At 44.3% G+C, this 24,273-nt stretch overlaps 2 protein-coding genes across 2 annotated transcripts in view; one reads left to right on the forward strand and one right to left on the reverse strand.

Annotated features, from left to right (window-relative positions):
* The first annotated feature begins 483 nt into the window (after positions 1 to 483).
* On the forward strand, positions 484 to 14,508 carry SHBG (sex hormone binding globulin). The gene is made up of 8 exons (XM_042471248.1): positions 484 to 673; positions 3,474 to 3,589; positions 5,038 to 5,227; positions 5,839 to 6,000; positions 7,251 to 7,419; positions 9,091 to 9,236; positions 10,308 to 10,527; positions 12,313 to 14,508. Exons 1-8 carry the CDS (start codon positions 572 to 574, stop codon positions 12,492 to 12,494), a joined length of 1,287 nt encoding a protein of 428 aa, XP_042327182.1. The 5' UTR covers positions 484 to 571; the 3' UTR covers positions 12,495 to 14,508.
* Positions 14,509 to 16,442: 1,934 nt separating this feature from the next.
* The window catches only part of GRK1 (G protein-coupled receptor kinase 1), a 14,303-nt gene continuing 6,472 nt past the window's right edge, over positions 16,443 to 24,273 (reverse strand). The window contains exons 2-7 of the mRNA XM_042473921.1: positions 24,066 to 24,193; positions 23,489 to 23,646; positions 20,881 to 20,964; positions 20,055 to 20,179; positions 18,446 to 18,647; positions 16,443 to 16,738 (exon numbers count right to left, since the gene is read on the reverse strand). Coding sequence (XP_042329855.1) covers positions 16,443 to 16,738; positions 18,446 to 18,647; positions 20,055 to 20,179; positions 20,881 to 20,964; positions 23,489 to 23,646; positions 24,066 to 24,193 — 993 coding nt within the window. The remainder of the gene's footprint in view (positions 16,739 to 18,445; positions 18,648 to 20,054; positions 20,180 to 20,880; positions 20,965 to 23,488; positions 23,647 to 24,065; positions 24,194 to 24,273) is intronic.

Here is a 24,273-nt window from a genome sequence, read left to right on the forward strand (position 1 = left end):
ACGCTTGCATGACCTCCTTGCATGGTCACTGTATAGTTCTGCTTGGAACTTGGGGGGAAATCACCCCTCTTTTTTTGCACTAAGTTAAAAGTTCACCACTTTTTTTGCACTAGAACTCCCAGAATCCCTCCAAACAACATGGCCACAGGAGGAATCCCCAACCATTTAGCTCTCCTGAGCTCTGTACTTAACCTAAGGACCCTGCCTAGAACTACAAATAAACATCATGAACCAGGTAAAGGGGCAGGACGCTCCAAACTGGCAGAGCAGGGCAACCCTTGCTGGAAAACCATTTGACCACTTTTGGGTGACACTCTTTCAGGATGATGGGCCCTATTTGATGCCCCCCAGAGGCCAGGGCAGATCCTTGGGGCTATGCAATCCAGACACCGTTCTCCTCACCCAAGGCCGGCTTCTGCCTCTCAGGGCCCTTGACCCCTGGAGAGTTTATGTCAACAACCGCCTTTCCTGAGGCACAAAAATGATCCGCTGGTGTTTGCCTACTGTCAGTTCCACCTTGAGCTCCAGCCCTGGCTAGACCCAGCAGTCCTCTCCTTCCAGTCTCATAGCTATGCTCCCCAATGCGGCTTGGCTACTTTTTCTGGTGCTCCCGGGGCTACCCTTGATGGCGGGGGAGCCATCCCCCAAAATTGAGGGGACCTATGATTCCAAGGTGAGTCTGGAACAACCGGGGGGGGGTCTACCTGGTCAAGCAACATCCAATCATCCAGAAAGCAAACCCAACTCCCCCTTTTAGGCACAGGAGGTATTTCTTGGGTACAAGATGGGTGATCTTCCCAGGTTCAGCCCTGGACCCAGCCTTGGATATTTTAATTTCAAACTTGAGCCACCAAAATTAAAATATAGTTGGTCCCTTGGTATCTGCTTTGGTTTGGTTCCAGAGCCCTTTACTGATACCAAAATCTGTGCATGCGCAAGCCCCGCTTTATACAGTAAAACAGTGTCCCTTACATCAAATGGGTAAACCAAGCTTTGCTTTTTGGGATCTCTGCTTTTGGGGAATATTTTCAAACCACCAGAACTGTAGATATGGAGACCAACTGTAACGGTACTATGGCTTTCTGATCAAAGACCTCCTTAAGACCCTTTCTGTGGCACAGTTGCAGCATTTTGATCCCATTTGAATGGTCATGGCAGCAGCCTGTGAAATCCTGAGGTTTGTAGTTTAGGGAAGTACCTTTACCAAATGCCATACCTCTGGGAAGGTATTCAGGGGTACCAGTATTGTTTTAGCCATATAGCCATGATTTAGCCATATAGCAAAACACAATAGCATCCAAAATCCACAAAACAGTGATGCCTTTAATGAGGCCAACCCAAATGCACAAAATGCATGTTGCAAGCTTTCAAAGCTCCACTGGCTTCTTTATCATGTAAAGGTGTTAAGAACCGTACAGGAGACAGAAATTGTAATATGAGGATGTAACATACTTTGTCATATTTTGTTACACTGATGTAACTAGGGACCTTATCACACAGAGGAATCCCAAACAGGATTTTGAACTTATCACATGCATTTCTGCAAAAGTGAAATAACGTGAAAATGAAGCCAACGTAAAAGGGACAAAACTGGCAGATTTTTGTCCCTATCAGGAAGTTCCAAAAGTAAAAAGCTGCCATTTTTGTCCCTTTTACGTTGGCTTTATTTTCACGTTATTTCACTTTTGGAGAAACGACGTGTGATAAACTTCCCACATTTTGGGTTTTTTTTCCTCCTTTAAATCTCCTTTAAATCCCGGTTCCCAGTGGGATTCCTCTAGTTGATAAGGTCCTATGTAACTATATATATATACGTACACACACATATATATTTCAGATTGTTGATATTCCTTCCTGTTATTCTCACTTCTCTCTCTTCCATGTCCAAGCCTAAATTTCTTACCATATGTTCTGCATATAAGTTGAATAGTGAGGTTGATGGGATGCATCCTTGTCTGACTCCTTTTCCAATTGGGAACCATTTGGTTTCTCCTTGTTCTGTCCTGACAGCAGCCTCTTGTCCTGAGTTCAGATTCCCCATCAGGACTATCTGATGTGTTGGCGCTCCCATCATGTCTTTAAGGGCCTTCCATAGCCTTTCATGATCTATGCAGCCAAAGGCTTTGCTATAGTCTATAAAGCACACACTGGTTTTCTTTTGGAGCAGAGAAACTCCCAGACCTGGAACACCTGCTAAGGAAGACCAAAAGGAAGAAAATGCAAAGGCAGGTTTGCTGTTGAACATAAAACAAAAAAACAGTGACCACAGAGAACTTGCACACATTCAAACTAGACAATGAGGAAACAGAAATAGTAAAAGAGTTCTCATATCTGGGATCAAACATTGATAGGAATGGGGATGGCAGTCAGGAAATCGGAAGATCAAGAATGGGGAGGGCGGCTATGAAAACTAGAAAAGATCCTAAAATGCAAAGACCTACAACTGAGCACAAAAGTCAGAACCATACAAGCCACATGCAAGTTCTCTACCTCCATAGGAGCCTGTGGCTTCACAAAGGAAGGAGACATGCAGGATTCCAAGGAAATGTCTTCCTTGAATTGCAAATGGACATTAAAGTTCCTTGAATTTGAAAATCTCCCAGTGACTCCATGGCCAAAAAAAGAGGGAAGGTGCCAGCCTTCAGGTAGCCCTCCCTACCACCTGAACTAAGGCCAGAAACAGAAAATGCAGGTCTATGGCTAACATCTTCAATTTCTTTCTCCTGTTTGCCTGATGAAGAAGCCAGTGTGACATTGAAAGCTTGCAACGTAATTGTACATTTTGGTTGGTCCAATTAAGGTATCAGTTTGGATGTTATTGGTTATACATACACACACATATACAGTATTCTTATATATACACATGCACACATATATACAATATATACATATACAGACATATATATAAAGTATTGTTATATATATATATATACTTACATATACACACATGCATATATAGACACTATTATATGTATATATATTCTTATATATATACACACACACGCATATATACAGTATTGTTATATATACAGTATTACACACACACACACATGTAAGCACACAGATATTCTTAAAACACTGCAACATTAGTATTCTACTGACTTTATTCACATGAGGTGGAAGACAAGGGAGAAATGCTGAATTTACAACCACATGATGCTGCTACATCAAAGTGAGGCCTGCTATTAGCTAATTAATTAATTAATTACTATTAAAGTTTAAAGTATTCTTTCGCAGAGGTGTAAGTGGGGGGAAACGTAGTATACACTGTCCAAGTTACATGAAGCAACACTGCCACCGTGTGGCTTTCAGCTGTAACGCACTCTATGGGTTCTTTTGCGAGCAGCAGCAGCAGCTGCAGCAACAGCGCCACCTGTTGGCCAGTTCTTGTAACGCAAGTCCCTACCCTTCCTATGGAGATCGTTGCTGCCATCTAGTGGCCATTGGGATTAATGACCATTCTCCTTTTCCAGTATGGCCAGTGTTTCCAGTCCCTCACTGGGGAGGCTGGAGCTCTGAACCTTGGACAGAGATGGGGAGACCCTTCCCCGACAGCCACATTGTATATTGATCTGCGCACAGTGACCAGGTAAACAAGCATTTAAATTATATTGGGGAAAACTGGGAGATCACATACCTGGAGCCCAAGTGACCTTTTTGAATGCTGTTAGACCACAACTCCCATCAGCCCTAGCCAGCAGATCCCATGGTGAAAAATACTAGGAGATGATCTGGGTGTGTGTTTCCCTCCCAACTGTATGATCCTGTGAACTTTTTAAATGGTGGAAATTCAACAGGTGCAGTGACATTGAATGATGTGGGATTACAACTCCCAGCATCCCCCTAGATGACTGAAAGGAATGCTGGGAGTTGCACTCCAACAACATATGGAGATCTGTGAATAAGGAGACTGAAGCACTGGGCAAGTTATTTTTCCTGAGTTGTTGGAGAGGTGGAGAATGTCACACTCGACCAGCTTTCATGCTGTTATTCCCCATACAGTATTCTAAAAGTTTGAAAAGGACTTTCCTAATGCTTATAGGCAAAGGAAGGAAGCGCTGCAAGCTAAAAGATGCTGGGATTGTTTGGCTCCACCCCTTTCCCTTTGGCTCCACCCACCAACTTCAGACAACTATTTGTCTGAATTTGAATCTGGCTCTTGGACTGAAAAGGACTCTCCAGTTGATAATCTGGAGAACGTCTGAGTGTCCAGAGGCTATTTTTCTGATCGCAGGACCTTCCGGCGGTTGTTTTACAAAAGGATTGTGTTCCCTAGAGCAACAATTCATCTAGTTGTATTTTATAAATCCATAAGGGGTTCTGAAGACCACAAAAATAGCTTAGGACATATGTATGTCCCTTGGTTTACATGAGTCTCATCCCTAGGTATTACAAACGGAGACAGGTCTGACCTAGGAGTTTATCACACTGGGGCTAATTTCAGCATTAAAGAGAGATTAAAGTGCATTTAAAGCATCCCACAAACAAAGCAGGAATGGTGAGTAATTGCACAAATGACTGTCACATGCAGTTGCACAAAGTGATATTGGGTATGCATTGTTACCGAAATCCCGAAAGTAAAAAGATGCACGTTAATGCTTCTTTGTGACTACTTTAATGGCGGGTTTTGTGCGATGTCGCGTGAAATTGTTTAGTGCAATTACGTTACTTTTCAAGATATTCACTGGATAAACTCCCGATTTCCTCTGTGTGATAAACTCCCCTGAAAAGGCAACTTGGTGTGTTTTGCAAGCCTGCACCTATCTGCCTCCCAAGGATCAAAACCACAACAAGCCTACACTCCAAAATCCTGTCACACAAGCTGAGGGAAACAGCCACAAGGGAAGGTGACATTCTCGCAGTGGTTCCCAACCTTTGGTCCTCCAGATGTTTTGGACTTCAGCTCCCAGTATTCCTGACTATTGACCAAGTGGGCTGGGGCTTCTGGGAGTTGAAGTCCAAAACACCTGGAGGACTAAAGTTTGGTAGCCACTTGACTAGATGCCATGGGTTCAATTCCTGATGTTTTCTCCCCAGTGCCACGTCCTTCTTTGACTTCCGCACCTTCGACCCGGAAGGCGTGATTTTCTATGGTGACACCAACCACGGCAAGGACTGGTTCATCTTGGCTTTGCGGAAGGGCAAGCCCGAAATGCAGATCCACAACAGCGTCACCAACATCACTGTCTCTGGGGGGCTGCGCCTCAATGATGGCCGTTGGCACCGGGTATGGCAAGGGGCAGTTGTCCAGCAGGCTGAAACCAAATGCCCAAAGCAGGTCCTGGTCTGGCTGGGATATCTCAGGGCTATATATATATATATATATATATATATATATATTCCAAAAAAGCAAACCTTGATTTTGTGACTTTACCATTTTACTACGCCATTGTAACTAATGGAACTTGAGCATCCACAGCTTTTGATATCCAGGAGGATTCCTGCAACCAAACCCCAGCAGATATCAAGGGCCTATTGTATTCTGGAGTGGCAGTCCCAGAAAAGGAACTTTCCCAAAAAGCAACTTTCCAAGTTTAGGTTGATCCCTTAATCATTGTTCACAGCCCGGTCTGTGAGCTTTGGGGGTTGCTTCCAAAATCCTCTGCATGAATTGAACCGCACTGAAGGGCCTTGAAGTGCATTGCCCTTTAAATGTCATGGAATGAGGAACTGTCTTTTGACTCCCCTCTTGTTCTGTTTGAAAGTATGTCGAAGGCAGGCAAGGGGGTAAAATGGGCAATATTTGAGTTTTGCCCATTTCTTCCCCTTTTAACTGGGGTAAGGAAAAGGATTCTTGCATCTGGTTTGGTCTCTAATTCTCTTCCTCCTCCCTGGCAGCTGATGGTGAAGAATGAGGGCCATATTGTCCTGTTAGAAGTGGACGGAGATGACCAACTGGTCCTGAGCCACGTCTCCAAACCCATCATCGAACAACCCATTTTCGATATGCGGATTGGTGTCGGCGGGTTGTTCATCCCTGCGCAGGAGCTGCTGATGCCGGTAAGTCTTTCTCAGCAGCTGCACTTGGCACATCCGCTTTGCGTTTTAGTGTGAACTGGACTTTTAGGCCAAAAGCACAGTAATAACAAGGCTGGACTTTTGCATATACAATGGACCCTCTGCATTCACTGGAGTCAGGGGCACAGGACCCCCGTAAATGTTTTAAAAACCACAAATTAAAAAAGAACCAACTATTTTTTAAACCTGAGAGAACACCTCTCTAGGAATCTCTAGGTCCTCCAGGGCAACTCTATGGTCAATATCTGCCAGAAGTTGACCATAGAATTGTGCTGGAGGACCTGCAAACTCCTAGAGAAGTGTTCCTTTTAGGTCCTGCAGCTGGCTTTTGGTGAAAGTTGACAATAGCATCGCATTGGAGAACTTAGAGATTTCTAGAGAGAACATATTAATCAAATCTGTGAATTATTATTATTATTATTATTAAACTTTATTTATAAAGCGCTGTAGGTTGACACAGTGCTGTACATAAAATAGAATAAAATAAAAATAAAATGGACCTGCCAGTGGTGTACATTTTAGAAAGTGGAATATAATACAAAATTAATAGGCAATATAATTCAACAAAAATACTGTATACAAACAACAGATTAAAATAAACGTAATCATGAATAATCATACCCGCAAAAGTCAGAGCCGCAAATTTGGAGGGCCAATTGTATTTGTTATTATTATTAATGTTTATTTGTATAGTGCCATAAATTTACGTGGCATTTTACAGAGATTAATTAGTTAATTAGACAAATCCCTGCCCTCGGGTTTACAATCTAAAAAGACACGGCACAAAAAGAGAAAAGAATGGCAGCGGGGATATTTGTAACATCCAGCCTTGGGTCTTCTCTAACTGATCATCTAAAAGCCCGAATAGAAAGAGTTCAGAACTGAACTAGAGCTTAGTTTTCAAAATATCTTCCGTCAGTTTACGAATCTGAGCCCCCCAAAAAGTTTGAAACTCTTTTGCAGGTCCACATCCAGGATTTAAAAGGTCCTACTTTCTCTTGGCATTTGCAGCAGCAGTTCGAGGAACCTTTATACGTTTTAGAGATCTTTTCTGGCGTCAAACACCAACGATGCCTCGTTTTAGAAAAGATTTCTCTAAGATCAAAACTTGAAGTAAATTTTCCTCAAATGGGTTTTTGTTCTGAGATGGAGACAAGCGGGGAAGAAAGGGAAAGGAGAAGGTCTGTTGCGTGACGTCGCATCCCGAAACCTGGCTTCTTCTTGCCTTGCAGCTGAACACAGCCATGGACGGGTGCATGAGGCGCTGGGAGTGGCTGAACAAGAGTTTGGAGTGGCGAGAGGGAAGCTCCCTGGAGGAAGAGGGGACCAAGGTCTGCTTCCCCAGCATCCGCCATGGCAGCTTCTTCCCCGGGAACGGACTGGCCACCTTCTCTCTGGCAGGTACAACCTGGAGGTCAGAGGAGAGGGACAGGGCTGCAAAGACTTACTCTATGGTCCACAACCTTGGATGGGGGCAGTGGTGTCACTAAGGCAGGTGTCATCCGATGGGGTAATTCATGCAGTCACACGCACCCCCATTGACTTCCTCCCATACCACACCACAGAGGAGCCTTAGTAATTTTCTCATACTAGAATCATAGAGTTGGAAGAGACCCCTGTGGCCATCCAGTCCAACCCCCTTCTGCCATGCAGGAAATCACAATCAAAGCATCCCAGACAGATGGCCATCCAGCCTCTGCTTAAAGACCTCCAAAGAAAGAGACTCCACTACACTCTGAGGGAGTTTGTTCCACTGTTGAACAGCACTTACTGTCAAGAAGTTCCTCTTAATGTTGAGGTGGAATCTCTTTTGCTGTAGTTTGCATCCACGGTTCCATGTTCTAGTCTCTGGAGCAGCAGAAAACAAGCTTGCTCCATTCTCAGTGTGACACCTCTTCAAATATTTATATAGGGCCTTTATATCATCTCTTAACCATCCCTTCTCCAAGCTAAACATACCCAGCTCCCTAAGTCTTTCCTCATAGGGCTTTATGGTTTCCAGACCCTTCACCATTTTGGTTGCCCTCTTCTGCACATGCTGCAGTTTCTCAACATCCTTTTTGAATTGTGGTATTGTACCCACATTATTCATATATCACTGGATGTGGGGTACCATGGGGTTTTGTCCTGGGCCCAGTGCTATTCAACATCTTTATCAATGACTTGGATGAAAGAATAGAGGGCATGTGTATCCAATTTGCAGATGACACCAAATTAGGAGGAATAGCTAATAGCCCATAGGACAGGATCAAAATTCAAAATGACCTGAATAGATTAGAAAGCATCTAGGTCCAAGGCATCTGGAGGGGAGTAATAAGTTGAGACCTCCAGGCCGCTGAGTCTCTTTTAACCATCTTTGTACCAACTGTATTACTGTCTGGTAGTGATATTATTAAGGATTGCTTGGAAACAGCTGGGGTGCATCTACACTGTAGAAATAATGCTGTTTGACACCGCTTTTAGAAGTGCTGTGGCTCCATCCTGTGGAATCCTGGGATTGGTAGTTTTGCAAGGCCTATTGCCTTCTCTGCCAAAGAGAGCTGGTGCCTCACCAAACTAGGAAATGCTGAACAATAACAGGTATACAGTATTAAGTAATATAGGATAGTGTAATACTACATAAACAAGATGGCAATGCAGACATATATAATAATTATGACCATAGGCATCCAATACACATAACAGGAACAATAGTGAAAAATACATAGACTAGTATTACAAAGATTCTATAGCAGAAATATCAAATATATAAAGCTGAATTGAGGAAGTTTGTAGATACTTAAAAAGTCATAAATTCCCCATTCCAGAAACACGTCAAATTCCTGATTTCTGGAATTTCCATGTAGAAGATAAGAAGTGTAGATTGGATGAATAAATCAGAGAAGAGGAGTAGTAGTAGAACGATAGACTCTAGCCTCACCAAACTACAGATCCTAGTGTTCTTTATGATGGAGCCATAGTGCTTAAAGTGGTGTCAAATGGCATTATTTCTGTAGTGTAGATGCACCCCTGGATCCTTTACCAACCTCTTTTCCTTGGCTCTTTGCAACCAAATCTCCTCTCGCCCTATAGGCCTCCCCACCGGACTCAGCCCTGCCAATGGGAACTGGTCCCTGTCTGTGGAGATGCGGATCGAGGGAGCACCCCAAGCCGCAACCTTGTTAGCCATCTCCAGTGTCAAGCACACACCTGTCCTCCGCTTGGACCTGCGGCACACGGTGAGAAACACGGAGGTTATGACATCTTTTGTTATGACAAAAGTTTTTGTTTTGTTATGACACCATGGAGGAGGGAGCATCTTCGTGGGCAGATATCCTAAAAGAGGACAAGGTACCTCAAAATGTAGGATATTCCAGTACCAAAATGTAGGACATGGCCAAATAACAACTAAGCACACTCACATTTGAAAGGGATGCAGGTGACCATCACAGCTCATTTCTGCCAAAAGGAAGATGTTTTGGAATCATAAATTCATGCTTCTTCAGCATGCTCAAAATCAAGGACATTTCAGAATTCCTCCTGGACAGAAGGTTGAAATTTAGGATGTGTCCTGGAAAAGGAGGATGTCTGTTCACTCTGCTTACGGGATATCAGAGGACCACACTTTTGGGGGGATAAAAAGATCCCTCCCAGACATAAATTGGCCCCAGAGGAAGGCAAAATGTGGTGTTTCCAGTGCTCCTTAAGGGACGTGTCATGGCATTTTGGTGCAACGTTTTTTGAGTCCCTGAGGGCCAGACGTGACTCCCAGGCATCACTTTCCCACCCTTTTTTAGGGCCATGAAATCCTTTTGAGAAAGGCCACAGCAGGCAAGAGGGCCTTTACGCACTGTCCCTGAAACTTCAGTAGAGAAAAGGCACCATCAATAAAGCGTTGATAAAATAACCTCTCCGACTGCCCAGATTTGGCAGGGGGCATCCTGATCAAACCCCTACCATCCCACTTTCCCAGCTGCTGTGAAAATGTCCCACTTCCCCTCTTGGTCCTCAGCTCACTTCAGTTGCTGCAAGCTGCTGCAAAAAGTAGTTTTCACTCAGGCAAAAGAAGAGGTGAGGGGCAGAGTGGAGTCTTGCCCTTCCCAGTAGCTCAGCCAAAAGAAAACTGCTGTCACCTCTTCCTAGACTGTATTGTTCTTCCTCATTAAAACCTAGAGCAATCCACTGTAAAAATCTATTCTTAGGTAGATACCAAAAGGGAATCTGGTGTTCTGCCATCAGCCAGCTCCTTGCTTTAGGCCACCATTTGTCTATGAGATGGGGCCACCATCTTGTCTTTCTGTGTCTCTTAGGATCTGGTGGCCCAGCTGGGGAACAAGACGGTCTTCATGGTCCAGCTTCCAGCAGAAGGCTGCCTGGATTTGCAGCTCGTCATGCAAATCACTCCATCTCATCTTACACTGCGCCTGGCCAATGCTGAGACCTTGAAGCCCATCCCAAAAACGGATTTCGACAGTCTAAAGCAGATCTGGTTGGGACAGCGGGGAGACCTCATCATCGGGGGGTTACCTGGTATGACCTCCCCTTGAAAATATGCATGGAAGGCAGCTGGCATAATCTTACCAAGTCTTTAACTTCATTTTATTCTACTGCCTCTGTTCTCTACAAGTATTCATGTATCTGAGCTGCTAGGCTGCCCTGAAGGGAGGTTGTTTTTCCTATTTCACGATCGACATTACAAGACAACGCTAAAAAGCAGAATTTTAACAGGATAAAAGCATCTTTGGCCAGGACTTCTCGCATGACGTCGTGTCTGTCCTGCACCTTTTCATTGATGGGTGAAACCCATCAATAGGTTCCCTATCTAGCTTCTATTGCATGACTGGCTTTCTGAGATAGGTCCCTTCCACTGCAGTTCTGCTTCATGTAGTTCTGCTCATCTCCCCATTGCATGAATCATGGCTACCAACAACTTCCTGAAGCTGGCTGCTGTGTACACAGTCATACAGCAGCTCGCTTTAGGAGGCGGTTGGCAGCCGTGATCACTTGCACAGGGCTGCTGTATGACTGTGCAAATAGCAGCCCTGCACTTTAGGAGTGGGGAGGAGGAGCAATCAAGACTGCCAACTGTCTCCTGAAGCTGGTTGCTGTGTGCATATTCATGCAGCAGTAGGTTTCAGGTGGCAGTTGGCAGCCGTTATCTTTTGCTCCTCCCGTCCTCTTCATTTGGCAGTGCGAAAAACAAATCATGCAACCCTGGATCACCAAAGTGTTGTCCTGAGGAAAGTGTGATAAAAAATGATGCCAAGCCAATCTGCTTCCATTTCTGGAGTTGTAAAAGTCATGAATTTTGTAGGAATACAGTTGTCCCTCCATTTCTGCAGACTTTGGATCCGTGTCCCTCGCTTACTCGCGAGGGGCAGATGGAAGGACTTAAAATGGGGCACACGCCTGTGACATGTGCCCATGGGTGCCCACAGGGCCATGCTGCCATTCAAGTTAATGGGGCTTGAATATCTGCGGATTTCCATTGGGGGGGGTGGTGGTGGAATGGACCCCCCCGCAAAAATGGAGGCGCAACTGTACATTTTGAATGGTTTTTTTGCAGTGCGCCCTCCTGTGGCAGCAGCTGGTATGTCACAGCATGGCAGTCCCTCAAATGTTTCATCTCCAATGGGCTGTGAACACCATGGAGATAGTTGGGGGATGATATTTGCATTCCTCCAGGTTTACGCTATTCCTCATCGCTATCCCAGATCTGGCTTTGCCCTTAGACTGTAAGCCTCCCAGACTTTGTTGGGCTGCAGCTCTCATTATTCCTCAGTGTCATCTATACTCGCCTGGGGCTGATGGGACTTGCAGTCTAACCATAGCCAGAGAGCAACGTGCATCCTACTTCTTTTTAGGCAGAGGTGAGAATTGCAGTCCTCCAGGTGTTGGATCACAGCTCCTACCATTCCTCACCATCATCTCTACTGGTCTGGGAATGATGGGAGTTGCAATGCAACCACAGCCAGAGGGACACTGTGGTGCACCTATTTTAAGACAGAGGTGAGGATTGTGCGGCCCTCTAGATATTGTTGGATTGCAGGGCCCATCATTCTTCAACCTTGGCTGTATTGGCTAGAGCTGATAGGAGTTGCAGTCTGATCACATCTAGAGACCAAGATGTGATCCCCTTCCTTGAAGGTAAGAAGGTATAGTTTTTCAGCTACTGTTGGACTGTAGCTCCCATTGTCCATGATGGAGGAATTATAGTTCAGAAAACAAGAAAACTTCCCCAGCCTTTTCTCTTGGCATGGCTGAAAATCAGACAGATTTTCAAACAATTTACGGACGTCTTCCTTTCCGTTCCAGGGTCAGAAAGAACCCCGTTGGCCCAGGAGAGAGGGTTTTTCCGAGGCTGCCTGCGGGCGATCCGGGTGCAAGGCTGGGAGTTGGACCTGGATGCAGCCCAATCTCGGAGCAACTCCATCTGGGCTCACAGTTGCCCAGGGCTGGAAGATGGAGGCAAAGCCAACATGGACGGTAGAAACTAGAAGACCCCGGTTGCCTGCAGTGCGACTTCTCCCCACTTCTTTGTGCATTCATTTAAAGACCTCTTATCCCCAATTTCTCCTTCCCTCCCTTTCTCCATGATAAAGGGCAACATTTTTGGCCCACCTAAGGCAACTTAGGTGTTCTATGCCATTACCAAGCACCTGGCAAAAAGGAGACCTTGGAGGGTCCTTTGTGGAAACCTGAGCTCTCCACCTCCTGTTCCCCACACTTTGGGTCTGATCTAGATCCCTCTCCACCACCAGCACCCCTTACCATTTACTAAGAGCCATTTATGCAATTTCTGATTTCACAAATAGTTTCTTGCCCTTCTTTGGGTCCAAAAAAAATGGATGCCCGGCCCCAAAATCCATGTTCCATCATTTCACAAACTCTGGCGTTATTCACACTATGAAAATAACCCAGGATGGATCCATGTTAAATCTCTGTTGGTTATACACAGCCTGAATGCACTCTAGTAAGTTTTTTTTTTTGGGGGGGGGGGCTGCCAACCCCCTGCACTTAATTCAAGATAATTGATACTGTATCGGGTTTTCTCCCCAAGTTTAAAAAAAAAGATCTGCCTTGTCGGCAGAGCAAATAACCAATGCGAATGGACTCAAATAGACCTGGGATAAAATGCTGCATACCAAAAAATGGATTCCAAATGCATTTGCATCATCAGCTCCATCTTTATCCAATAGCTTGCACATGTCAACAACTGAACTCTCATCAATGTGGATCAATGCAGTTCCATAGTGTGAATAACAAACCTGGAATGCATAAGTGAGATGTTTCACATCATCACGTTAAAAAAAAAAAGACATCTGAATGACACCCAAGAAAGCTTTGTCAGGCTGCAGAAGTATATGTTTTTCTTTACTCCCTTGCAAATGTCTGCTAGAGGAAGCCTCCGCTTATCTGATGGGTTAGGGATCAGAGAGCATGGTCAGAAAGTAAAACTGGTTGAGAAGAGGAACCTGGGTTTTTTAGTTTGCAACTGCATTTTGGCTGCCACAGAGTCACCCCAGAGATTGAAGGTACACTGCTCATAATCTCAGAAGCCCCACAGACCAAACACAGAGCAGTGCTCACTTTGGGCTGCAACAGAGGTTTGCTTTGGACCTTCTTGCATACGTTTTTGACTCCAACGCACCTTTTCTCAGCTCACTTTGCAAGCAGTATATACACATGCAAGGGGTCCAAAGCAAACCCCCATAGGAAGAACTGATCACAAGCCTGGTCTTTCCACTTTTGCAAATTATGTAGACGTGTTCCATTAATTTGAGGAGGGGTTTGCTCTTTCTGTAGGCAGGCCTTGGAACCGCCTGTGTGAGTGATCGGTCCTAAGTGATCCTTGCAGGCAGGAAGAAAAGACGAAAGAGCAGACCCCTCACTGAATTAATGAAAGATGTCTGTAATTTGCCAGAATCGAAAGAGTGAGTTGTTGAAAAATGGCATCAAAAAGCAGGGGCTTCCTGTATCTTCAATCAGCAAACGAATCAGCCCATTGGGGGATTCTGGGAGTTGTTGCTAAATGGAAGACTATGACTTGGTGGTGAGGGTTGGAGGATTCTGGAAGCTATACTCCAATAATAGTTGGGTGGTGGGTGGCCGGGGAGTTGAGGGATTTGTAGTCCAATAAAGACTGCAACTGGGGGTGGCAGCTGGGAGATTATGGGAGTTGTGGTCCAACAAAGACTAAAATTGGGATGGTGGCTGTGAATTCTGAGAGTTAAGAGTCTCACAGCAGACTAAAGTGGTGGTGGTGGTTCAGGGATTCTGGAAGTTGTAGTTGAGCAAAAGTCCATCTGTGAGTGGATGGCATCTAACCTCCCACAAGTCTGCTCCAGAAGAGTTCATGTGATCAAAAGTCTATTGCAGGGTAACCTGCATTCAGCACAAAATACTTCGTGGTAATCCCTGTATAATAACAGAAATTAAATACTTTTACATATATTTGCATATTATATTTTTGTTTGGGAGCAGAGACAATAAACTGTTGCTTTCTTGCTACTGGGAGGTTTTCTAACCGTTGGGCAGGGTTTGGTGTCCGCCTCAGGCAGCAGATTTTGGTCATCTTGAAAGAGCAGGGAATTGTTAGCTATTTAATACTGGACCACAGCATTTCTTAATTTTTATTTTGCTGGCCCTTTTTTTCTGTGTTGCTGCTTGGGTCTGTTTCCAGGCACAAAGTGCTGGTTTGGACCTATAAAGCCCAATATGGGTGAGGTCCAAGTTATCTGAAGGCCAGCCAGCATGGTGTAGTGGTTTGACCATTGGACTATGACTCTGGAGACCAGGGTCCAAATCCCAGCTCAGCCATGTAAGTCCATTGGGTGGTCCTGGGCAAGTCACACTCTCTCAGCCTCAGATAATGGCAAGGGCAACCTTCTCTAAAGAAACTTGCCAAGAAAGCCCCATGATAGGTTCACCTTCGGATCACTGTGAATCAGAAATGACACAACAACAACCAATTCTTTCCACGTACAGCTGTCCATACAATACAAGAAGCCCAAAGTGTTATTTACCTGCTGTGAAGACAATATTATTTATTGTTACTGGATAAGAAATGTTGGCTGACAGCAAAGGGAAGTCCTATCTCTCTCAGCCTCAGATGATGGCAAGGGCAACCTTCTCTAATCTTTACCCACTACTCAACACCAAACAGTATCAAAACCAAAGTCATCCCAGCCATAACTCCAGAAAGCTGAGATTTGGTACCATGGAGAGGAATGTCTGTATTTTGAGAGGACAGCATCTCCAGAGAAAAACCTGTTCATGAGATAAGTGGAGAGCTGGGTGCCCCAATGTGGACGGCACAGCTTTCTTGGAGACTGGGTTTATCTCCTTTGGCCATCTCAGTCCTCATCCAACTGATCAAAGAGTTGCAAGAGCGAATCCAGTACAAAAAGGTGGTGGTTAGGGCAAAAGAACTGGGAAGTGTAACGGAGTGGCTTGCAATGTGCAGTTCCACATTACTTTGTGTAGTTCCCCATTTTAAATGCAGGTCAATCAACATCAGCTCCAGGAACTTTTCTGTCATCAAAATCCATTGAGTAAATATAAAGTGCACTAGAAATTAGAACTGGAGAGGGTGAGAAGTAATGGCTGGGTTCTTGTTGGTGTCTCACGCTGGTGTAAACTCCCCTATGGAAGCAGTTGGGCATTTTGGTCTACATTCAGTCCTAAGCCTCAGGAAGAAAGGGGCACATGCTGTGCCATCGGGTATGCAGATGCACATTCTCAGCTGTGGCATACTATGTTGTGCCAGGTTGCTGTTTGACACAAGTGTCATGTAGCATAATCAAAGTGCAGCTTCGCACATGGAGATGGATGCTGTGCAACCCCGGTGTAAAATCTCAACCAAAGTGTCTGTGTTGTTTCTTCAGCACCAGAATGGTCAGCCCCATCGCAGGGCACCAGGATGAAACCTGGGCTAGAATCAGTCCTCCTTTAAATAGGAATCGGTGGGTTTATCAGCCTCTGATTCCTTTCTTTAAGACTCATAAGATGGCTCTCTGGCAGACAAGGCAGTCGCCTTGCTCCAATCGATTGCTTTTGGTTCTTGTCCCCAAACTGGAGGTAAGAAGCCAGAATCCAGGTATGGGGCCTTCCCACTTGGATGTCCAAAGAGGTCAGGCCATTGCAAACTAAAACAATCTTCATGCCTTGGTTCTATAAGCGGATGTGGAGCCTACTGGTTAGAGAAGAAAGGAGGCAGGGTCAAAATAAGCACTCTCTCCTGGACTTTTTCCCACTGGTTTCCAGAAAAGGAAATAGAGTGTAACCCTTTAGAGAAAAGTGAATTGCAGAGTTAGGATTTGCGACTTCTTTCCCCAGCTCTGGAAGGGCAGTGTGGCCCAGAGGGCATTGAGCAATGGCTCCAATGTCTGTGCCATGCCTAGTCCTGCCATCAGGAATCTCAAGGAAAACCTGGCGGCCTCCTTTCAGAACAGAAGGCAAGTCCCCGATTTGCTGGTGGCAGAGGAAGGAGGCGCATTGCGGTCCAGATCCCGTGGGATGGAGCCCTTAGCACCCCAGACATTCAGCTCCCCAAAGACCCCTGTCTCAACCATCTCCTCCTGCCAGGGGATGGGGATGTTTCCCGTGGAGAATTCATCGTAGAACGCCTTATCGGTATCATCCAGCATCACACCCTTCACTGTAGAGAAGGCACCCACATCACCTATGTCCTTGGCGTAGACCACTTTGGGGTCAGGAACAAAGGGGGGCTCAACCATACCTGAGCGAGAGAGGAGGGAAGCAGAGTTGGTGTGGTTCATATTGGCATACTCCTTGCTTGTCGTTCTGAGCAAATCTATCCCCCTGTGCCAGCTCAAAGTGTCTCTAAATGAGAATAATTTGCATCCTTATCAGAGTGCAGTTTCTACAGAAAGCCATGACAGTGCATACAATTCCTGTAAACATTCAGGGGCAGAGGTGTTGGCCATATAACGAATCCAATTACATCAAAAATCCACCAAACAGTGATACCTTTATTGGAACAAACAAAATGCACAATATTATACATGTTGCAAGCTTTCAAAGCTCCACTGGCTTCTTCACCAGGTAAGGTGTTGTCATCATAAGGTAGTCATCAGGTATTGTACACTTTGGTTGGTGAATTTTTGATGTTATGGGATTTACTTTATGGCCAACACAGCTACCTTGGATGTCTTCTGGATTTCAAAATACCACTTTATAGCCGCAACTGGGCAATCCTAAAGAGAGAGCCAGTGGACTGGGGTTTTCTATTTGCGGTTTCTGCCCCCAACACAGGTAAAATATTTTTTTCTAAAATTGGGATGGCATTGGCATGTTTTACCTCAACACCACCTAAAAATTTTCCTGATGCAAAAGTATGAATATTTCTTGAGAAATTAAGTGTCCTCTATCTAACAATAAGCCCTCCACTCTGGGACCACCACAAACTCCAACTCCCAGAATTCCATAGCCTTGAGCCAGGGCAGTTAAAGCAGTGCCAAACCAGGTTATGTCTCCAGTGTGGATGCAGCCATAGAAGACAATGTTCTTTCTAGAAAACACTGTGAGACCTTTGGCCTCTACTCGCGTCACCTGCCTCCAAAGCATGTTCAGAGGTACGGGTGTGTTCTCACCTGCCCCATCAAACAGCAGTTGGCAGGAAAATTATTTGGAATGGTTACTTGGTATTTCATGGGTGCAGTTAGGCAAACATGAATAGTATACTTCTACTTGCACTTGCAATGCAGAAAGATATAGGAACAAGTTTGTTGCAGGTGATTTCTTGCAAAATTTGCCTCATCTGTATTTGCAAAAGCTCTAGCTCGTTTTTTATTCAGAGGTTGCAAATGTTATTTTCATTGCTAATGCAGCACTATTACAAATTAAGGAAAATTAATTGGCATTAAAAATAATAATTAGGCAAACCGTCTGTGATTGTGATCATTATCCATTGTATTTCTCGTGTGGCAATTCTAGGGTCTGAATTTGATTGTTCGTTCCAACAGAGTATACTAATGAAATTAATTGTTTAATGGTAAGTTGACACTTATGAAAATCCCATTGATTCAATAGATCACCTCTAACCAGAACTGACAATAAATGTTTAGGGCAATTAAAAAAAATCAATTAAAATTCCTAAACATTGTCAATTATTTCTGCAACGGTAACAAATCAAATCAAAATGCAATGTTAATCAGTGCTTAGAAGAATTGACAGCAGGGGTATGATATGATGCATGAGTGAATTAACACATTTTAAAACCACTGCTGAAAATGTTAGTGGACTGGAAGTAGCAAAATATATTTTAAAATTAATTATTCCCATGCTCTGGTTTTAAGTAGCCTACAGAGGAGCCATAGTCTGTTGGTTTAGTAGCCTGGAGCTGCAGAAAGAAATGGGGAGAGGGGGAATGACTGTTTTGTGCTTTCCCATGCATGCATGGTCCAACTATCCTGGAGGTTGTTACCTGCCTCTAGTCGTCCCCAATTCATTTTCTGGAAAAGTGGATGGTTCTTTAGTTCGCTGCAGTCGTTATTCTTGAACCCCAGTCGTGCGGCAGGGTCTTTGGCCATCAGCCCCTCGCAGCAGGCCTTGCACTCAGTGCTGAACGTGTCTGGATATGTCACAGGGTCATTCAAGATACGGCGGGTCACCTCCTTGTTCTCCACCTGAAGAAGAATCATAGAAGCATAGAGTTGGAAGAGACCGCAAGGGCCATCCAGTGCAACCCCCTTCTGCCATGCAGGAAATCTAAATCAAAGCATCCCCGACAGATGGCCATCCAGCCTCTGCTTAAAGACCTCCAAGGAAGGAGACTCCACTACACCAGTGGTTCCCAACCTTCCTAATGCCGCGACCCTTTAATACAGTTCCTCATGTTGTGGTGACCCAAACCCATGAAATTATTTTCATTGCTACTTCATAACTGTAATTAAAGAGGTGTTTTCCTCTGGCCCTAGGCGACCCCCATGAAAGAGTCATTCGACCCCCAAAGGGGTCCCGACCCACAGGTTGGGAACCACTGCACTACACTCCGAGGGAGTTTGTTCCACTGTTTAACAGCCCTCACTGTCAGGAAATTCCTCCTAATGTTGAGCTGGAATCTCTTTTCCTGGAGCTTGCATCCATTGCTCTGGGTCTTAGTCTCTAGAGCAGCAGAAAATAAGCCTGCTCCCTCCTCAATATGACATTCCTTCAAGTATTTAAACAGGGCTATCATATCACCTCTTAACCTTCTTTTCTCCAGGCTAAACATCCCCAGCTCCCTAAGTCTCTTCTCACAGGGCTTCATGGTTTCCAGACCCTTCACCATTTTAGTCGCCCTTCTTTGCAAACATGGCTCCACTTTCTCAACATCCTTTTTGAATTGTTTTGCTCAGAACTGGACACAATATTCCAGGTGGGACCTGACCAAAGCAGAATATAATGGCACTATTACTTCCCTTGATCTAGACACTATACTTCTATTGAAGCAGCCTAAAATCGCATTGGCCTTGTTGGCTGCTGCATCACACAAGGAAGGGAGGGAGGAAGTGGAGGTCACCTATCAAATCTGGGATGGTGTATTTGTCCATAAATTACGTTAGCCTCTCCCATTTGTATTGTTCTATGATGAAATCCTGAACTAGAGGATTTGGGCAACTTTCCCCAAGTTGGTGGCTTCATGATGTTACAAATCCCAAGATTTCTCTAGCTAGTATAGTATTGCCATGTGGCTATTATTATTATTATTATTATTATTATTATTATTATTACGGTTGTGGTTGTTTATATAGTGCCATCAATGTACATGGCGCTTTAAAACAGAAAGTGCCATGTATGCTTTCATCTCAGTAGTGTGGTGAATCCATTCTGGGATTTAGCTGGAGCTTAAAAGGAAATGGCCAGGGTTGTTTCATTTCAGACTTCAGAGTTCAAACAAAAGTCCAGGCATTAAGGTTCTCAGTCCTAACCCAAAATGGGCTTTGCACTTTGCATAGCTCACTTAAAGTTCATGCTAAAATCCAGAGCAGCTTCTTTCACATGGAAGCTGCCAGATACCTTCTGCAACTTATAGCTTTCCCAAAAGGGATTACCTTCTCACCGCGGCTGCGGAAAGGACCTTTTGCAGCAATCATTTCAAAGAGGGTGACTCCCAGGGTAAAGTAATCGACGCTGAAGTCATATTGTTCCCCTTTCAGCAGCTCTGGAGCCATGAATCCTGTTGGAATGGAGAGAGAGAGAGAGAGAGAAGTGAGAGAGTGTTCCAGGACTGAGTTCAGGAAAGTTAGCTTTGGGGGAAATTACCGTTGTTGTATGCCTTCAGGTTGTTTCCAACTTATGGCAACTCTAAGGCAAACCTATCATGGGGTTTTCTTGGCAAGATTTGTTCAGAGGAGGTTTGCCATTGTCATCTTCTGAGGCTGAGAGCATGTGACTTGCCCAAGGTCACCCAGTGGTTTTCCATGGCTAAGGTGGGATTCGAATCCTAGTCTCCAGAGTCATAGCTCAAACCATGCTGGTTCCTACAGCTCCCCAGATCCTCTGACCAGCATGGCCACTGAGATTGCAGAGCTATATTTAAAGGGAGGGGGGTAATTTTCATAGATTGAGGGCATTTATATCCCAAACAGTCAGCATGGTACTGTGGTTCCAGCGTTAGACTATGGCTCTGGATGGGATAGACTCTTGCCCTTCCCATCAGGATCAGGCAAAATGAAACTGACGCATCTCCTCCTAGCTTATGAGTTCTTCCTCTTCCATACTTTTTGCCATCCTGATCACACTCTGATGCTATTTGGCTACATGAGTCCCAGTTTTAATCTGCGAAATGCTGGAGGGCCTGCACTGGGTATTCTCACCCAGGCCTTGGGCTAGGGCTGATCCCGCATTTTAGGGCTCCCACGCACCCAAAGAGCCCACCTGGTGTGCCAGCATAGCCGGTGGTCTTGTCTTTCCCTTCTTCTAGTTCCACTGCCAAGCCCAGGTCTGAAAGCCGGACATGCCCTATGAGAAAAGACAAAGAGATCATAACAAGAAACGCCAAAACAGTTGGCTATGAAAGCAGGTTGGGGTTTTCTTTACGCATACATTGGGGAACCGCTTCAAATTCTAAACCAAAATTCTGAATTTGTTTTAAGACACTGCATTACGAAAAATGAGAAGACAATAGTGTTCTTAACTTACAAACGTCCAAATGTTGAGTGCTCTTTTGAAAAAGGAAGCCCAAATGTTGAGGCTAAGTCACGTGGCATCCATAATTCAGGGGAGTAGAATGCTGTTATTTATTTACAGTCAGCCCTCTGTATCCATGGATTTTTAATCCACAAATTCAAGCATCCAAGGCTTGAAAATATTTTAAAACTACATAAATTCCAAAAAGCAAGCCTTTATTTTGACATTTTATATCAGGGAGACCATTTTACTTCGCTCTTGTATATAATGGGACTTGAACATCCATGGATTTTGGTATCCATGGGGGTCCTGAAACCAAACTCCAGCAGATACCAAGGGCCCCCTGCATTTTTAATTGAAGTCCTCCTGGGGTCACACAGCAATAGCTGCTTTGTGCCCCCCTTGAATCTGCCAGGCCTGGTTTCTGAGTTCTTTGCAGTTTGGCGTTTTGTCTTATTTTTAGTCGCTCTTGATGCCGGATTAGCGCTTGGTGATGACTCATGTTTTCAGTGTTTTGTTTTGCAAAGACTTGAAAAGGCCTCGAGAAAGAGAGTGACACAGAGAGAGAAATCTTGAAATGTTAAGTAGTCAGGAAACCTACTTTAGGACGGCAGTTGAAAGCAGCAGGGTTTGTATTTCATCGTTTGTTAAAAGAAGGTAGAGTGGGATGAGGAGAGGATCACCAGTCGGTTCTATTTAGGTGTATTCTTCCAAAATCAAAGCTTAGCATAATGACTCAAATTTTGCTTTTCAGTGTTCAAGTCAAAGACATTTTAATAAATATTACTGAAAGCTTTATAGATGTTTTAATTGAAGATGATCAGAGCCTGGCTGCAAATTTTTTTTTGGGGGGGGGGGGGGGGGAAATAGGGTTTTCCAATTACAGTTCCCAGACCCCCCGCCACCACCGCTGCCGCCGCCGCCAGCATGGCCACTGGGAGTTATCATCCAAAGGAAGTAATTTTTCCAAGGCATGCTGAGCCCTTGACAACAGGCCTTAGCAAAAAGTGAGGAAAGTGCACCCCAAGGACCTCATGTTGCCCCAACTTTAATTTTATACCCCTCAAGCCTATCAAGAAACCTACAAAAAAAAAACCTAGCCCCCAATTTAAAAATAAATATCAAAGCATTTTCCCACCCAGAAACCACAAAATATGGCCCAATCCACAGTGGTTTTACTCCACTCATGAACCCTGGAAGCCTTATCGCAAGAGAAAGCAAAGCTGAAATGGAGCCGGAGAGTAGTGGCTTTCGCTGTGCCTCTCTGCTCGACTTCATAGCTGCGACAGCTGTCAAAATGCCTCTTTTGTCTAGATGGAAAAATAAGTTTGTCAAAAGACACACTTTGACAACCATTTAATGTGGGAAGAGAACTGAAGCGCTACGACGTCATGCAGTCAGGCTTGAAGAAGGCTGCTACTTTCCAGCTCCATTTGGAAACCAGTCCAAAGCAAAAACAGGAAGCAAGATGGCATCATTTCTTGTTTGCAAAAAATATAGTGGTAAAGCCTACTGGGAAGGTGCAGGGCTGAAACCTTTCCTGTATACCTGGACATTCCTCTATTAGTAGCTGAGTAATATTTCTGTGCCTTCAAGTCACTTCCAATTTATGGCGACCCTAAGGCAACCCTATAACAGGATTATTAGTATTGTTATTATTAAACTTTGCACAGTGCTGCACATACTGAGTATACAAAAATTAAAACAAAAATTAAAAACCTACCTATGGCATACAATCTAAGAGGGTTATGGGGCTGAAAGTGTGGGACTTGCCCAAGGTGTCTTTCCACAGCCAAGCAGTGAACTGATCCTCAGAGTCATAGTCCAATGCTCAAACCAGTACCCAACACTGGCTTTCGCCATGTACGATTTCATATGTTTATTTCTGCAAATCAGTTGCATGCTAAAGGTATATGGACATTAAAAAGCATTGTTTTCCTAATTAAAGGCCATTTTCAGCTTCAGTTTCAGTTGCAAAAGAGATAAAGGTAATAATATTTTAGTGTCATAAAGTTGGGGGGGAATTAACGGGATGTATTTTAACTGTATATTGTGTTTTATCTGATGTTGTGAGCTGCCTTGATCCTATGGGAAAGGCAGTATATAAATAAAATTTATTATTATTATTATTATTATTATTATTATTACTATTACTATTATCATCATCATCTTGACTTTGATTTTTGGCTTGGGGATTGTTCTGATTTGTATATATTTCACCTTCCAGGAAGTCCAGTCTGCAATATTTTGAGGCAAAATTAGGAAAGGTGCATTTTGGGGGGTTCACAACTCCCAGAATCCTCAAGCTAGGGGATTCTGGGAGTTGTAGTTGTCCACAAAAGGGGCCTCTCTTTACCTGCGTCATCCAGTAGGACGTTTTCTGGCTTGAGATCTCGATAGACGATGCGGTTTTGGTGGAGGTGCTCCAAGCCGCAGATGATCTGGGCTGCGTAGAAAACAGCCCGGGCTTCTGAAAACCCAGGGTTCTTCTCATCCACGTTATAGACGTGGTATCTAGGGAGAGTAAGGAGGGAGAGCAGAGAGAGGAAATGCAAGGTTCCTAACACAAATCCCTGTAGAAATTCAAAACTGGTTTCCTCTCCCCTCCCCTGTGAAATTCTATCCCAAGAAACCCTCCACATTTGTGGCTTTGACTTTTGCGGATTGGATTATTCACAGATTTGATTCATACGTTCTCTCTAGGAATCTCTAGGTCCTCCAGTGTGACAGACTACTCTGGTCAACTTCAGCCACATACTTTTATGTGTGTGCAGAGTAAGTCCCAAACAGCAAACAGTCCTTGAAAACTGGGCAGTTTTCAAGGACTTTCCTGTAGTGGGGACAACATTAATTGACATTGTTGTTCCTGGCTATGTGAGCAAAATTAATGAAGATTTTCATTCCTATTGGTTTACTACTTGCCCATCTCTCACCTGAGGTCTCCTCCGTTCATCAGCGTCATGACAAGACAGAGGTCTGCCTTGGTCTGGAAAGCGTAAGCCAAGGTGACGATGAAACGGCTGTGGACTTTGGCTAGAATCCTCTTCTCCACAATCGCCCCCTGCAATGCAACAAGCCAGGATTATTATTATTATTATTATTATTATTATTATTATTATTATTATTATTATTATTATTATT

The sequence above is a fragment of the Sceloporus undulatus genome, chromosome 6 (assembly GCF_019175285.1).
Source record: "Sceloporus undulatus isolate JIND9_A2432 ecotype Alabama chromosome 6, SceUnd_v1.1, whole genome shotgun sequence".
In the NCBI taxonomy this organism is placed as follows: Eukaryota; Metazoa; Chordata; class Lepidosauria; order Squamata; family Phrynosomatidae; genus Sceloporus; species Sceloporus undulatus.

Excerpts from the sequence above, each read along its gene's own strand:
- SHBG (XM_042471248.1), top strand. The coding sequence starts at position 572 with ATGCTCCCCAATGCGGCTTGGCTACTTTTTCTGGTGCTCCCGGGGCTA. Across the intron at positions 7,420-9,090 it reads GGCCACCTTCTCTCTGGCAG|GCCTCCCCACCGGACTCAGC; the intron begins GTACAACCTGGA and ends CTCGCCCTATAG. Across the intron at positions 10,528-12,312 it reads CATCATCGGGGGGTTACCTG|GGTCAGAAAGAACCCCGTTG; the intron begins GTATGACCTCCC and ends TTTCCGTTCCAG.